Genomic DNA, 15,860 nt, shown 5'->3' with positions numbered 1-15,860 from the left:
TTTGTTCCCATCTCAACGTTTAGCTAATCTGGAAATAAATGCATCATTAGCCTTCTTTCTGACTAGACTATGGGCCCCTGAGGGCAAGAGAACCATGTCCGCCTCGCTTCTCTCTTTATCCCCCTCCAAACGTTCATTACTTCTCTTATTCATCCATCCATCCATCCATTCACTCATTCACTCAATACATATACTGAACGTCTGCTGCATGCCAGGTGCTGTCCTGGCCCCAGAGCCAGTGCTGAGAACAGGTGTGACATGGTCTGATTGTGCTCTAACAGGATCTCTGTCTGCTGTATTTTGTGTAGACTCTGGAGAATGGCCAAGAACAGGAGGACAGGGAGCAATGCTCCAGGTGACAGGTGAAGGTGACTCAGCTCCAAGACGGGGGTGGCGGTGGGGGTGGTGAACAGCAGCTTGATCTGGATATAGCGTGAAGTTAAGCCAACTACACCCAGCATGTAGCAGGCACTAAGTATTTGTTTAACAAGAATGAAAGTCATTCATTCATTCAGCCTATTGGTTTCATTTTGTAATTCCCAAACAAAACAAATCCACACCACTTATCTCCTCAACTCCGAAAGCAAAATATCTTCTGTGTTTGGCGTTTTATCCTCTCTTTACCTCTCTCTGCTGCTGAGCAGCACTGTCTATCTTGTGTTGGTGAGGGTCCAGGGACCACCCAGGTGGGATCACTGCCACGACCTGACAGAGCCTTCTACCTGGGGCCCTGCCTCACTCATGGTTCTCGCGCCTGTCAAGTCCATGACACAAGGACACATGATAGCCTCATAATGGCCATCCTGATTTCAGCCCCGATCCAAAGGAGGAATCTGGAATACTGTGGATGACTCTTTCCTCTTTCAATTCCCCCACTTACTATTAGAACAAAGCTAGGGGACTCTCCTGGAGAAGAAGTCCCAGGAGGGGAGGGAGAAGTAGGTGAGGTACCTGGCTTGTGGCAAGAGTCCCAACTCTCCCACTTTCAGGAGATTGCAGGTGATGCCCTCCTGTCTCACGGTTGGTGGAAAAGAAGGTGAGGTCCACTGGACCAGGGACAGAAATGAGTACCAATGGCCAGATGGTCTTCCAAGGCAATAAAAGAAGTAAGTTCAAAATGGAGTGGTTTTTAAGAGAGCATATGATGGTGGTTACAGAGAGGGAGTGTGTCTATGTGATCATTACATTGGCAGCTGCCTACATTTTAAGCCTGAGTTAGTATGACATACCTTATGCCTTCTCTGCATTCACTCAACATACATCTATTAAGTGCCTATGGGGAGGGTACAGAGATGAACAAGACAGAAAGCCTGTGTTTATATGGATTGTGCAGGATTATGGGGGAGATGAACAGATAAACTAATATGCACTAGAGTGCTGGGAAGAGGTTAGTGCAAGGATGGAAAATAAAGCAGGGGAAAGGATAGAAAGCAATGGGCACAGAGGTTATTTTAGATCAGAAAAGCCTCTCTAAAAAAAAAAAAAAAAAAAGAAAAAGAAAAGCCTCTCTGACAAGAGGCAACATCTGAGCTGAGAAATAAAAATAGTCCGTGAAAGCTCATTCCAGGTACAGAGATGAATTTAGGGTATTTCAGGGATGCTAGGCAGGTGTTATGGCTACAGTACAGGGAGCAAGGCCAAGAATAAGAGATGAGATCAGAGATACAGGCAAATATCAAGTGACGGAGACTTCCACCAGGACTCGAGTTTATTCTAGTTGCCTTGGGAAGCCAGCTGGTAAGTCTTGAGCGGGCAGTAACACGATCACGTTTCCATTTTTAAAACATCACTCTGTCCAAGAGCAGGAGAGCTGCTGTGAGCAGGTGCTGCAGTTACACAGGATAGAGAGAAAAGGAGCTTTGATTGAAGTGAGAGCCGGGGAAACGGCAAGAAAAAGTCCATTGCAGACTTTATTTTGAAGGTAGTTAGCAAGACCTACTGATGCATTAGGTATAGACTGTAAAGCAAAGAGCAGCCAAGGAGGACTCCTAGGTTTGGGGATTCAGAGGCTGGGTGAAAAGTGGAATCATACACTCCATGGGAAGATGGAAAGAGGAGCAGGCTGGGGTGGCTGAAGTTGGGAAGGAAATAAAGAGTTCTATATCAGACATGTTAAGTTGAAAATGCCTGCTGTTGGATGTGGAGCTTACAGGGAAAGACCTCAGCTCGAGTTTATTCTATTTTCGAGATACTTCTATTTTTTTATTTTGTTTTACTTTATTTCACTTTCTTATTTTATTTTATTCTACTTTAGTTGATTTGGAGATACACGTTTCTAAGTCACCAGCACACAGATATTTTAAACTATGTAATGAAACGAGGTCTCCACCCTCGAGGATTCAGATTAGAATAGCCACTCATCTAAAGACATCGTTTGAATCTAGCAAAACACAATGGGACGAAGTGAGAGAGTGGCATGGACATATATACACTACCAAACCTAGGGTGGATAGCTAGTGGGAAGCAGCAGCATAGCACAGGGAGATCAGCTCGGTGCTTTGTGACCACCTAGAGGGGTGGGGTAGGGAGGGTGGGAGGGAGGGAGATGCAAGAGGGAGGGGATATGGGAACATGTACATGTATAGCTGATTCGCTTTGTTGTAAAGCAGAAACTAACACACCATTGTAAAGCAATGATACTCCACTAAAGATGTTAAAAAAAAAGTCAGAGGGCTTTCCTGGTGGCGCAGTGGTTGAGAATCCGCCTGCCGATGCAGGAGACACGGGTTCGTGCCCTGGTCCGGGAAGATCCCACATGCCGCGGAGCAACTAAGCCCGTGAGCCATGGCCACTAGGCCTGCGCGTCCGGAGCCTGTGCTCCGCAACGGGAGAGGCCACAACAGTGAGAGGCCCGCATACCGCAAAAAAAAAAAAAAAAAAAAAAAAAAAAAAAAAAAAAAAAAGTCAGAAAGATACACGGTATATAGTAAATATTCACAAATGATTGTTGCTGCTGTGCTTAAAAACAAACAAACAAAACACAGTGGGAATCTACAGGGAAGGGAGAAGAGGCCGCAGTGCCGACTCACCTTTGGCTCCAGCTGATGACTTTGCAATCCAAACGTTGCCCTCTCCCTCTTCTTTCTTCCTATTGTAAGAAGCCAGGAAAAACTCTCTCTCATCTGTCCTTGAGCTATGGATTGGCGGGTGGATTCCATTCTGAGCTGGAGCAACTGGGGTCTTGAGGTTAGTTGGATAAATCACATAGGACTCCGGGAACCATGTGCAGGACTCAGCCAGTTCTGGGCTGGTCTTGACGAGCCTGGCAGATGACAGAGGGTCAGTCTCTCTTCTGAGTACCCTCTGTCCCTCTATTCAGAACAGCCAGTGCTTTGCCCCAGAGCTCTTGAAGGAAGCAGGGCACGACCAGGGCTAGGTCTCCTTAGCCCACTCACGGGGCAGACCTCCAAGGCACCACAGGGCAGCTCACAGCTGTTACCCACGACCTTATAGGCATGCTCCAGTGAATTCAAAAGGGGCTTAATGTCCAGAACTTTAGCTCCTTTTAAAATGCATCTCTAAGGAAACTTAACTTGAAGTAATCCTGAGCCAACATCTTTTCACCCAACATGCTGTAGCTGAGCTAGACCCACCCTAAAAAAACAAAGTGGAGAACTGAGGAAACTATTTGGATTACTAGCAAAAATACCACCTTGGCCCAACTCTGGAGAGAAAAGGCGAATACTCAGGAATCTGAATTACCTAAAGACATTTTCGTTCATTTCTTGCTTTTAGCTCAGCCTGGCTTCAGTGACAGAATAAAGGAAGAATCTTTCTAATGGAACCTGGGGCTCCAGTGGTCGTAACTAAACATACCTACTGCCCCCCCCTCAAAAAAAACCCCATAATATAATGGAATATAAAGAAAGACCCTGGGCAGGCAATTAATAAACACAAAGGCTTCACACTGTATCTCCTCTCCAATCAGACCCCTGGGGGGAGGTGCTAGCATCACATTTCACAGATGAGGCACTGGGTCACAGAGAAGTGAATTTCCCAAGATCACAAAGGTAGTAAGAAACAAGCAGGATGCAAACCCTGAATCACTCCCATGTCCTAATTCTAAACGTATCCTTGGGAATTTCCCGGTGGCCCAGTGGTTAGCACTCCGTGCTCTCACTGCCAAGGGCCCAGGTTCAATCCCTGGTTGGGGAACTAAGATCCCTCAAACCGTGAGGTGCAGCCAAAAAAAAAAAAAAAAAGAAAAGAAAGAAAATAGAAAGAAAAAAACCTACCCTTGCTCCCCAGGAATCAGAGGAGGGAGAAATCTGCCCAAAGACATTCACAGGCCTCCCCTGAGCTGCACTCCCTCTTCTATCTAGAACAGAACTGTTAAAGCCTGGGTTATGATTCATCAGCAAAACCCAGCCTATGAGCCAATGGCAGAAATAATGAAAAGAAACTTTAAACTGAGATTTTAAATAAAGCCATTTTTACGTTAGAGGCAATGGAATTTAACTTAAAGAACTCAAAGGAACAAAAACTCAATACATTTCTAACTCACTGACCATTCAGCTCTAGCTGCATTGTCCAATATGGCGGCCACCAGCCACGTGGAGCTTCCAAGTGCTTCCAAGCACTTGAAAAGTGGCCGATGCAACTCGGAAACTGAATTTTCCATTTTGTTTAGTTTTAATTTAAAAGCTGAAGCATTGTAAAATACGTTTCCACCAAGCACAACATTACTGTCTCGGCAGATGACATTTCACTTTAACAACCATGTGACCTCAGATGTTGTTGTTAGAGGGTGGCGTGTATGTCAGGCGCATGTGCTACTTCTGCAATTAGACATAAATGCATCACTGTTCTACTGGGGGACAACAGACGGATTCAGCTCATGTGAATTTTTTTCCAGGCACTGATGAAACATTATAATGTGTTTATTATGCACACAGCCAAGTTACAGTGATAGCTAGGTAAATCACAATTGGTAAATAACGTATAATTAGTCTTCTAGTTAAAAAAATGAGCATGGACAAACTTTTAAGTTTAAAACAAAGGCATTCTACTGACATGGAATTGAGTGGGGATGCAGAAGCTAGAACTATGACCAGACAATAAAGAAAAAAATAAGCGCTAGAAGAAGACATGTCACAAGTTTCCTAACAAATGGCAATTGCAATTTGCTGTGGCAGGAAAAATGAAGTTTGTTGTGTAAGGAGGCATTTTACAAAAAGACTTTAAACATATTTTTCTTAGGATCTGAGCTTGTAACTTTGGTCAGCTCTAAAGTGCCATGGATTCTTACATACACACGCAAAACGAACATCCTTTTAGATGGAAATGTGGTAATAGAAATTACTTTGAGGAAAAGACTAAAAAAGATATTTTATAAAAAGTGAACAATCTTTAGTTAAGCCATCAATAATTGCCCATAGAGTACAAAGCATTTCTAACAATATTAAAGATTGACTCAAAACTGGAAAATTTTGAAATTTTTCCTTAGCTTTAGATAAGTTGGGTGACATAAGAGATGCTGCCCATTTAATACTTTGTATGTTCTGCCTCAAAAGATTTCCAAATCTATGAAAAAAATATTGTCAAATTGCAGCCTAAAATATAAACTCGTGGTGAAGATATTTTCTAATCTTTTACATTTGTCCAAGAAGAATTTCATCTACATGTGAAAAGTCAGCTTCTATCATGACAGACATTACTTCAGCTAGGTTGGGTTAAAATCTGGATTTACTGGGATTTTAATAGACTGGCGTTTGCTTTATTGCTTTATTTTGTTGTACCATACGTATTGGAAACATTTGCTTCATTGCATGATACATGTTAAAGACATTTGCACTCAGTATGGATACAGTTGTTAAAATGGTTCCGTATATGCTGGCAAACGCTACAATGGTTCGCAGGTATAGAACCATGAAAGAACCACAAGATGATGAATTTAATGACCCTGTGTTCTTTGCCAATGCTCACTGACTGAGAGATGGAAGAGTTTTACAAGGTTTCCCTGTACTGTAAACTCCAATTCACATTTTCTTAAAATAAGAGGAATGCCTGTCCAATCATTCTTTTCATGCAATTATTACTTCATTCAATAATCAAAGATAAAAAATGCAGTGTGGTTTACATTTTTTTCACCTATAACCCCGCTGCATATGCACAAGCTAAATTTAAAGCTCCAAGGAAGTTGGGAAAAAAGATCTTACTTATGATGTAGCCCAACAGGTGTGAGAATTTATGTTCCAACTTCGTAATATAAGCCAATAATAATGATTTTACATAGTTTTATGACTCAGTATGCATAAGATTTTCCTTGTAATAGACATCATTATGCAAACTGGCTGCAAAAACTAAAGAAAAATTTGAAGAACACTTTGTTGATAATGATAAATTTAGAGTGTCTTTTCAATTTATTCAATACCTCCTCTGAACTCAATATTAATACTGAGTTGACACATGAGTTGGTGAATTTACTTAACTTGGACATAGTTTTAAAAATGATATGCTTTTGCTTCAAAGTCAAATCAACTCTTCTAATGTTATGAACCTGCTTTGTCAATGTACATGTGAATATTAAAGGAAAATTATATTTTGGTATTTAATACAGTTATTGAAAAACTTTTACATATGTCAGAATGACTTGCGTTAAGTAAATCTACCTTTTCAACCATACATTTTTATGAAATCTAAACATAGGACTTCCAATGAAAATTTAATATCTGAGCTTAGTTGTGCTATACATGTAAAATATACACACCAGATTTTGAAGACTCGGAAAAAAAAAAAGAATGTATCTCATTAGTTGTTTTTAATATTAATTACATGACATTTTGGATTTATTTGGTTAAATAAAATATATTATTAAAATAAATTGCACCGGTTTCTTTGCACTCATTTTAATGGGGCTACTCAGCAATTTAAAATGACACATGTGGCCAGCATTCTATTTCTGTTCGCCAGCGCTGGTCTGGAGAAGGCCCTTCATCTGAAGCCCTCACTTCCTGTACAGAAGCCAGTTCAGTTTCTACCGGAAGTCTCTAGCATTTGTTCCCTTTCCGAAAAAGGCCCATTTGGGAAGCAGCCACAAATGGAGGTTTAGTCACATCTCACGTGAGGTGTGAGAAACGCTCACAAGAGGAAAAGAAAGCTCCAACCAGGGCCAGGAGGCCGGCCCTTGAGTGCTCTGAGACTATGGCCATGGGGCCCTGATGAATTTCTAAAGCTCTCCAAAGTGACAGGCGCTTGCTGTACAGGGTCCAGCATGGAACCCCATCAAGGTCCTGGGAAGCCTCCAGGGATGACCAAGCACACTGCCCACGGGGCCCATTTGTACAGATGAGAACCGTCCTGGCTCAACACGTCCTGCTACGGCCGTGGGCAACCTGGCTGTCTTCTCCCACGGCCACCTGAGATGACATTTTTAACTTTCTGGGGCTCTTCTGAGACATACAAACTATGGGAGAGAGATAAAATGACAAAGGTAACCATCCCCTCCCGGAATTACTACAGTCCCTTGCAGGACACCTGAGAGAACGAAGGAAGCTTATGAGAATGACAACCCCTAGTCTGCCTAGGTCATGTCGTCATTTATAAGGTGCCATGACAGACCACGCCACATGCTGCAGAACGGCAAAGAGCAGCTGTGATCACCTCCGTCCCCACAGATTCTGAGTGGCACCGTCCAAGGTCACGGAGGTCCGGATACCTATTCAGACCTGCTCATGACTCCAGCTCTGTGCTCTCTTCACCCTATCATAGCTGCCAAGTATGCAAATATAGAGAACATTACTTTTAACAGCACCCTCTGCTTTCTACTTCAAAACCAGAATTCAACCTCTATCTTTAGGAAAAAAAATCATCACAGAATAAAGAATGAGTAAGCATTTTATAAAAATTTCTAAATGGACAATCTGGATAAATAATCGTGTTCTAGTTCTGCTGAAACAACTGTTTGCACTCTAAATGTGTAAATATGTTAAGAAGACTTCAGAAAGCCTCGTTCTCCTTCAGGATAGCTGGTAAATCATGAAAATCCATCACAGGAAGAAGTGGATAAATAAGTTAGTGGGGGCAGTGAGTCTGAACAAAAAGGTGGAAATGTTCCTATGAGCACTCAAACTAGTAAAGAGTTAGAGCCCGGAAAGCTGTGTGACTGGGGAAAAGAGCATTTGCTTTGGGTCAGGTCTTCTAGTGTCTTCTTACCTAAATGATTCGTTTGGCTACCACACACACGTTCACTAGCCACTGTGGAGGGAATGCTAGAGACCTGATTTTACGGGCCACACCCACCTTTCATTTATACAGTGTGAACTCTGACACACGCCTTATTCCGAGCCTGCGTGGAAAGTAACTCAACTAACCCTCGCAACAGTCCTGAGGTAGCTGCTACTATTATCCTCGTTTCACAGAAAAGGACACTAAGGCATAGCGTCAAATGCCCACTCTGTGTCACTGTGTTACACGCTTTACATGCACCACAACCTCTTTATGAGGGAAGCACCGAGGCTTAGAGGGATCAGAAAATTTGCCCAAGCTGCTAAGAGCCGAAATTAAAACCCAAGCTGCTGATCCGAGATCTTAATCACTGTATAAGGCTGCTTCCTTCCACCTTATGACACGGTTCTTTCGGCACCTGGCTGTAAACCCACTGCTCAGAGATGGGTGGTGCAGTAGACACCGGTATATTCTGCCCAGGTGTCCCTTCTGAGGGACCCCTGGCTGCTGAGCTTTGGCTGCCAAGGGCTTAGGCGCGCCTCTTCTCCAGGGACCAGCCCGTGCCTAGAAGCGCCGGGGAAGCTGTGTCCCGCCCGCAGCCGGTGGCTGGGCGACCTCAGAGTAGAGAACGTCGAGGGGCTGTTCACTGCTGTTCCAGCTCCACGGAGTCAGGCTGAGGCGAGACTTCAGCTGAAACCACCTCCTTGCTTCGCGTCTTCCCCAGATGCCCTGCCCTTGGTTCTGAGCGCGTTTCTCCTGCAAGCCCTCCCCTCATAAATCACTTATGCCAGAAGCCCTGTCTCAGGCTCTGCTTCTAGGCAGCCTCAACTTCAGGGACAGACAGGCTTCACCAGGCACGTACAGCCGAGTTTGGACTGTGACGAAAAGCTGATCTTTGCTGGCTTTTTAAGTAAGTGTTTTCTCCCTTTAAAGACGATCTCACACGTTGGCTTAAGTGCTTCAGGATGAAAGCTCAAAAGGTTCAGGTGGAAAATGGAAAACACGGGTTTTAAGGAACACTTACTTCACTAAAGAAGCTTTGCGACACAGTTTGTCAGCTCCCCTGTAGTAATTCACCAACTGCATCAGGCCAGGCTCATGACCTGTGAAGAGAAGAAGAGGCTGAGAAGGGAAACAGACAATTTCTCACGAGGGACATGACAATGTCAGCACCAGCACGCAGGAGGGAGAGCACGGTCATGCTTAGCCTGTCTTTCTCCCCTTTCAGGACCAGGTGCTGGAAAGGGAGCGATTCAGTCGCCCAGCCCCTCTACGCCCCTTTGCTCAGCATCTCGCGGGCAATTCTCACCCTCCCCAGAGTGGCTACTGGGATACCGCCATCGTAAGTCTGCCAAAGACCACTGCTGCCTCTGTTTTTTCTTCTTTAGGTGGGAGAGTATTTTCTATTCCACCTCTCCTGGATCCCCACTGTGTCGCACACTTGTCTTAACACATGTGGATTTAGTCATCTCTGTACAGTGAGGACTTAAACAGTTAGGCTTTTGATGTTGCTACCCTTGCTTTCTACAGTCATCAAGGAAGGCAGCAGAACTAAGATCCTGCTGTTCTCAAGCATGTCTCCCTGTGCAAGCTTTTAGGGGGGCCACTAGAAGCTGAGGGGAGGTAGTTCTGTGTGTCCTCTCACAGGGAAACCCATTTTCAATGGACTGTACTGCGTGCCCCCTCCTCTTTAAAATTAGGGCAAAAGGATACAAATAAAAACAAAAGCCTCAATAAAAAAAAAATTTTATTATAATATAGTTGCCTTACAATACTGTTAGTTTCAGATGTACAGCAAAGTGATTCAGTTATACACATATATATTTCAGATTCTTTTCCATTATAGGTTATCACAAGATATTGAATATAGTTCCCTGTGCTATCCAGTAAATCCTTTTTGTTTATTTTTTATGTAGTAGTGTGCATCTGTTAGTCTCATACCCTTAATTTATCCCTCCCCCCTCTTCCCCTTTGGTAACCAGAAGTTTGTTTTCTATGTGTGTGTCTGTTTCTATTTTGTAAATAAATTAATTCGTACTATTTTTTAGATTCAACATGTAAGTGATATCATATAATATTTATCTTTCTCTGTCTGACTTACTTCACTGAGTATGATAATTTCTACAAAAGCCTCAATTTATGTTTAACATCTTAACAAAACGCAGTTTTCAGCAACACAAAAGTAGAACCCAACAATGGGAGTTGGAATTGAAGATGCCAGAGGTAAAGACTAATTCATCCGAGAACAGCATATAATCAAATAAAAAGTTTCAGGCGCTAACTAGTTCTCACCATCTCCCTGGACAGATGGACTAGTTCACATCTGAACTACCCACCTTCACATCACCAAGGCAGCAGCATTCCTTGGCCTTTATCCGCTGGGCCTCCTTGGGTTTCAAACTGTGTGAAAGGTAAATATCCTTAACAATGAAGGCATATTATAACCATCTGGTTGTGAGATGCTGGTTTTTTTGTTTTGTTTTTCTTTTTCTTCTTCTTTTTTTTTTTTTTAAAGATGCTAACCTTTAAAAAAATGTTTATTTTATTGAAGTATGAGGGGTTATTTTGGCTGACATTCTTTTTAGAATTTTTCTTTTTTAAAATTTTATATCGGACTATAGTTGAGTTACACTGTTGTGTTAGTTTCTGGTATACTGCAAAGCGATCCGGTTATACATATGTAATAGTTTGCATCTGCTAATCCCAAACTCCCCATCGGATGCTGTTTTCTTTCCCATAAAAACCAAATGTTTCCTGAGCAGTTGCTGACTTCACGGTACCTGTTTAGGATTTGGACGTTCTAGGATTCTGCTCCTACACCCTAGTCCTGAGCCCCACAGAAATGCCCAACACCCCTGCAAAGAGCCATTTTTGTCAGTTTTTAATTTTAGGATTCCACCTAAGCTCTTTCAGCCAGGCACTGACCAGTCCAAAGAGGAAAGTCAGGCAGGCAGAGAAGCACACAGAGCAAGGAGGAAATAAACGTTCTCAACTATAAGCAGGTTTTCTTCTTTCAGGGAAGGTATTCTTCTCGCTGAGGGCTTCCTGGGGAGACAGTTTAACAAAAGGCAATCAATCTCCAGGCACATTCTCTGTATTCGAAGATATCTGGGGGTCGGAAGCAGCCCTTCCATGGAGTCCCCATCATACATCATAAATTTGTGTAACAATAAAAAGTTGTCCAAGGTCTCATTTCAAAGAAAAAAATATCAGGAAGGCTAGGCCGAAACCCCCTTCATTCCTCAAGTCATTACAAGTCTACAGGCTCCCACCCAACTGTGCTCTGTCAGCTCACCAAGGGCTAGTCAGTTCCAAATGGCTATTTTCAGTCTTTGCCTATTCAACCTGTCCAACCCGCTGACCACACCTATTTCTAAAAACTGTCTCCTCTCCTGGACACAGAACACTGTTCTCTCTGGGATGCCCTCCAAGGCAGAGATGACTTTTCCTCATTATTTTCTCCCCTTCTATCTTTGGCAGTACGATGGGGTGCCCACCCCAGGGGAATTTTGGCAGGGCACACAGCGACCCCGAGTGAGGCTATAATTCCGGATGACTGCAGGGGGGAGAGGCCGTGAGACTATGTGTAGGTCGATGGGATGTAAATGGCAGTGATCTGCACAACTTCTGGATTACGTCATCTAAAAAGGAGCCGTTGGTCCTCTCCTTCCCCCTGCCTCTTCCTACAGGGGAAGATGCAGACATGGGGGTGCCAGCTTCAACCGTGTGAATGAAGGGAACTCCCTCGGAGAGAGTAGGGCAGAGAAACCTGAGTCACGTAAAATCTGCATTCAATGCGCCAACTGTGAAAACGTGTTCTTTGGTGAAACTAAGAGAAGGTCTAAAATCAGACACCCTTCCGCCCTTCCCCGGGCTGGGCTCACTGCTGAAGCTCCCGTTTTCGGAATCCAGAGGTCTTTTCCAAATCCCCTGACGCTTTCTTTATCTGAGCCTTCGGGAAGCTGAATCCTCAGGGTTTTCAACACGCACAAGCTCCCCTCCCGAGCCAACACAGGCAGGGCGGAATCCCAGGTGGAGAAAATTTGCAAGATGACTCCAGCCTGATGTCAGCTGCCGGCTCCGCGGAGCCTCGCCCCGCCCGGCGATCTGCCCAGCCGACCTGCCCGATTTGGGGGCGTCGGGACCGTGGAATCCGGGGAACGCGCGGCATTGGCTCCCCGCTCCCGAGGCCGACGCCCCCGGGGCTGCAGGGCCGGGTCATTGTCAGGAGGCAGCCGCCGTCCCGGCGGCCCGCACCGCCACTCCCGCCCCGAATTCGATTTGGGACCCGAGAAGGCATGAAAAACGACGGGCTTGGCCCTTTAGGGATGCATTTTTTTAATCCGCCCGAGGAACGACAGAGGGGAAGGTTTCTGACCTTAGGACAAAAGCGCTCGTTCTACCGGGAGGAGCGGGAGGGCGCGAAACGGGGAAGCTCACCCAGTCTCCCGAAGGGCAGCCGGTTCCTTTCTCCCAGCATCAGGTTGAACCTGGGGTTGTCCCGCCGCAGCCTCTTCCAGTGGCCGGTGGCGAGCAGCAGCCGGGAGACCTCGGCGTAGACGCTGCTGTTCTCGTCGCGCACCACGAAGGTGTACATGGCGAAGGACCGCGCGACCGGGCCGCCCTGGCAACCGCCGCAGGAACCAGCCGGCCAGGCGGCGGGTCACCTTAGGACCCGCCCGGGCGCCAGCCAGGATCCGGCCCCGCCAACCCCGCCCCGCACGCTCCGGTCGCGCCGCCGCGCGCGCGGCCCCCGCGCAGCTAGGGTTCCCCTGGCGGCCCGCGCCCGGGTGCCTGCGCGTCGGCCCGAGCGGCGAGCGCAGCCCGGACGCCGCGCCCACCGCCGGCGCAGCCCCGCCTCCGGCCCGTGATTCCGCGCGGCCAGCCCGGCGGCGGGTGGGCGGGGGGAGCCTGTGCGCCCGGGGCGCGCCCCGCACCCTCCCTGAGCCGGCTGCCGGCGGCGGAGGACGCGGGGGCTGGAGGAGGGGCGCGCAGCTGGAGCCGCAGCCTCGGGAGCCGGTCCCCAGAGGGTCCGGAGAGTGGGGCAGTCCTCCCGAGCCCAGGGTCACTGCCGGGGACGGAGGGGGACGGAGGGGGACGGAGGGGGACGGAGGGGGGCGGAGGGGGACGGCGGTGCCAGCGGAAGATCCCTTTCTAGGGGGCTTGCTCCGGTAGCTTCCCACCTACGGTTTCAAAGGGACGTTTTATGGATAAAACCAGAAAGTTCTACTGCCCCATCCTGCGTCCAAGATGCGCCTCTTTGGCTTTCCTGCTTAAAGACGGCGGAGAACCAGAAGAGTTCCGGTGGCTGTTGGTTTCCCTTTGGGTCGAATGCTCCTTTCACCTGCTGAGACCTCCTGCGTGGCACACAGCCAGGGGGTGACTTCAGATTCCGCCGGGCGCTGGCACACAGGCCCCTGGGGAGCCCTGGACTCCGCCCTGCGATTTACCGGCGTTGGGTCACTCGCTTTCTCTTCTCCGGAACGATTTCCCCTTCCGAGTGTGTGCGTGGCGGGGTTCTTCAAAGCCCCTTCGGTCCTGATCTCACTCTGACTTCCTTTTAGGAAACGATTTTGGGTGCATTTGAGGGACAGCGAAAGGACTCTGTCAGATTTCCCGTAAACTTCCTACACTTACCCATAAGATAGCCGCATCAGCCATGCGCCTCATATCTTTTACTCTCCTTTAGAGAAAGAACATCCTGGGACGTCTCCCCGTCCTGCTCTCCCTGTGCTCATGGTGTCTAATTAGCATATCGTAAAGGCGCTCTCCTCTCTCCCATTTTGCCCACGTTCCCAGCGGCGAGTACTCGCCTGTTCTACGCCCAAGCCTCCAGCTCGGCAACCGCCTGGAGGCGTTCACTGTCGGTGGGAAGCTCGCTCAGAGGAGGAATGGGGCAGACTCAGGAGTGCCGGGTTGGTTACATTCCCCCCCCCCCAACCCCGCCCCCAGCAGTCAGACATCCAGGAGTAATAAGAGTTGGTAGACAGTCCTCCAGCTTCCTCACCCCTCCAGTGAACGAACCGGCAGGGAGGCATATATCCTGCCCTCTACTTTGAGGTCGTCTGCAGAAGCGTTCCAGTTGTCCACAGCTTGTAACCTGCTCATTCACGCACCTTCTCTTGTCGGAGTCCTTCCTTTCCTGGTCTACTATCCCGCCTCTCTTGGGATCACTTCCCAAATAAACTACTTGCTCTCAAACCCCTGTACCAGGGCCACATTTTGGGGGAGCTCAGGCCCAGACATTGTAGCTGCTTCTCTTCACAGCCAGTCATCTCGGAAGTGACACCCACTTTCATCGTGCCCCCTTCCTCTTCACTCACTCACTCCTCCTGCATCACCCACTCACCCCGGCAAGCTGGCTTCTCTCTCTGCCACTCCACAGCCACGGATGTCATTAGGAACATCAGCGACCTCTGAATTTCCAAATCCAGTAGTACTTTTCTCCTTTTTCTCACCTACACTTTGTAGTGAACATCTTTTTTGTTTGTTTTAGTTCTTGTACAGCACCCCTTAAGAATAGAATCCATCTTTCCCCTTGGAGTGCATTTTATGTGATTCTGTTGGGATTGACGCTGTCCATTCTGGGCACAGGAAGATGAATATCCAGGCTTGGTCCAACAGACTACTCCACCCCTTTTGCCATTGTGATTGGTAAAACATAGGAGAGTGATCCAGATTTGGCGAGTCTGATTCTCTCCGGGATTTCTCTACCTGAGCTATGGAGAAAGACTCTCTTTTTTTCCCCCAACTGGAGTTGCTTAGCTGGAAGATTGTGTGGGACAGCGTGCAGCTCTCTTGCTATATCTTACAGAGGGAACACCCTGTCTGAGAATTCAGCTTCCCATCCTCCTTTGCATTAGGCCTAGCCATGTGGATATATGAATATCTGCATTTACTACATGTAAATGAAGTACTGTGCATTTCTTCCTAGTCTGGACCTTAGAATTTGCACTTGCCTTCTCCTTCTCTTGGAGGCAGGATACACAGTCAATAACAATAGTGGGGCAAAACGTTGTAAGACATTTACCAAAACTCATTATATGCTGCGTTATAAGGTAAGCCTCAACAAATTTCAAAGGACTGATATAATTCTGAGCACTTTCTCTGACTGCAGTGGAATCAAGCTGCTTGGACATCAAGTAAAACCCTTCAATAGCCCATGAGGCAATGAAGAAATCGCAACAGTATGAAAAAAAATTTTTTAACTGAATGGTAATAAAGATATGGTGTATCAAAACTGGTAGAACACAGACTAAAGCTGTGCTTAAATGGAAATTTACATCCTCCAGTACATATGTTAGAAAAAGAAAGACTGAAAAAAATCAATTATCTAAGCTTTCATCTCTATTGTCATCTGTATGAAACTAGAGAAGAATATCAAATCAAATCCAAAGTAAGTGGAAAGGAAGAAACAGTAAGGGAAGAAGCCAAGGAAATAGAAAACAGAACAATTTTTGAGAATTGACAAGGAATTCTAAAATTTACACGGTAATGCAAAAGACCGAGAATAGCAAAGACAATCTTGACCAAGAAAGTTGGAGGACTTAACACTACCAGATATCAAGAACTGTAAAATAATGTTTAAGTACAAAGCTCTAGTAATTATAAAAGTATGATTTTGGTACAAGGAGAAACAAATAGACCAATGGAAAGAGCCTATGCATATATAGTCACTTTGTTTAGAACAAAGG

General features: G+C 46.2%; 1 protein-coding gene across 2 annotated transcripts in view; it reads right to left on the bottom strand.

Annotated features, from left to right (window-relative positions):
* TTL (tubulin tyrosine ligase) overlaps nt 1–12,950 on the bottom strand; it is a 33,852-nt gene extending 20,902 nt beyond the window's left edge. Inside the window, exons 1-3 of one of the 2 annotated variants that reach the window (XM_059079099.2) lie at nt 12,607–12,950; nt 9,191–9,269; nt 3,030–3,262 (exon numbers count right to left, since the gene is read on the bottom strand). In XM_059079099.2, the coding sequence (XP_058935082.1) occupies nt 3,030–3,262; nt 9,191–9,269; nt 12,607–12,763 (469 nt within the window). In that variant the 5' untranslated portion in view covers nt 12,764–12,950. Of the gene's footprint in view, nt 1–3,029; nt 3,263–9,190; nt 9,270–10,502; nt 10,568–12,606 lie in introns of those variants that run through there. The other variant, XM_067007237.1, reaches the window with a different exon arrangement.
* Nucleotides 12,951–15,860: the final 2,910 nt, after the last annotated feature.

The sequence above is a fragment of the Kogia breviceps genome, chromosome 11, assembly GCF_026419965.1.
Source record: "Kogia breviceps isolate mKogBre1 chromosome 11, mKogBre1 haplotype 1, whole genome shotgun sequence".
NCBI lineage: Eukaryota > Metazoa > Chordata > Mammalia > Artiodactyla > Physeteridae > Kogia > Kogia breviceps.
Note: the sequence above shows the minus strand (reverse complement) of the source record. Positions and strands in the feature narration are given on the sequence as shown.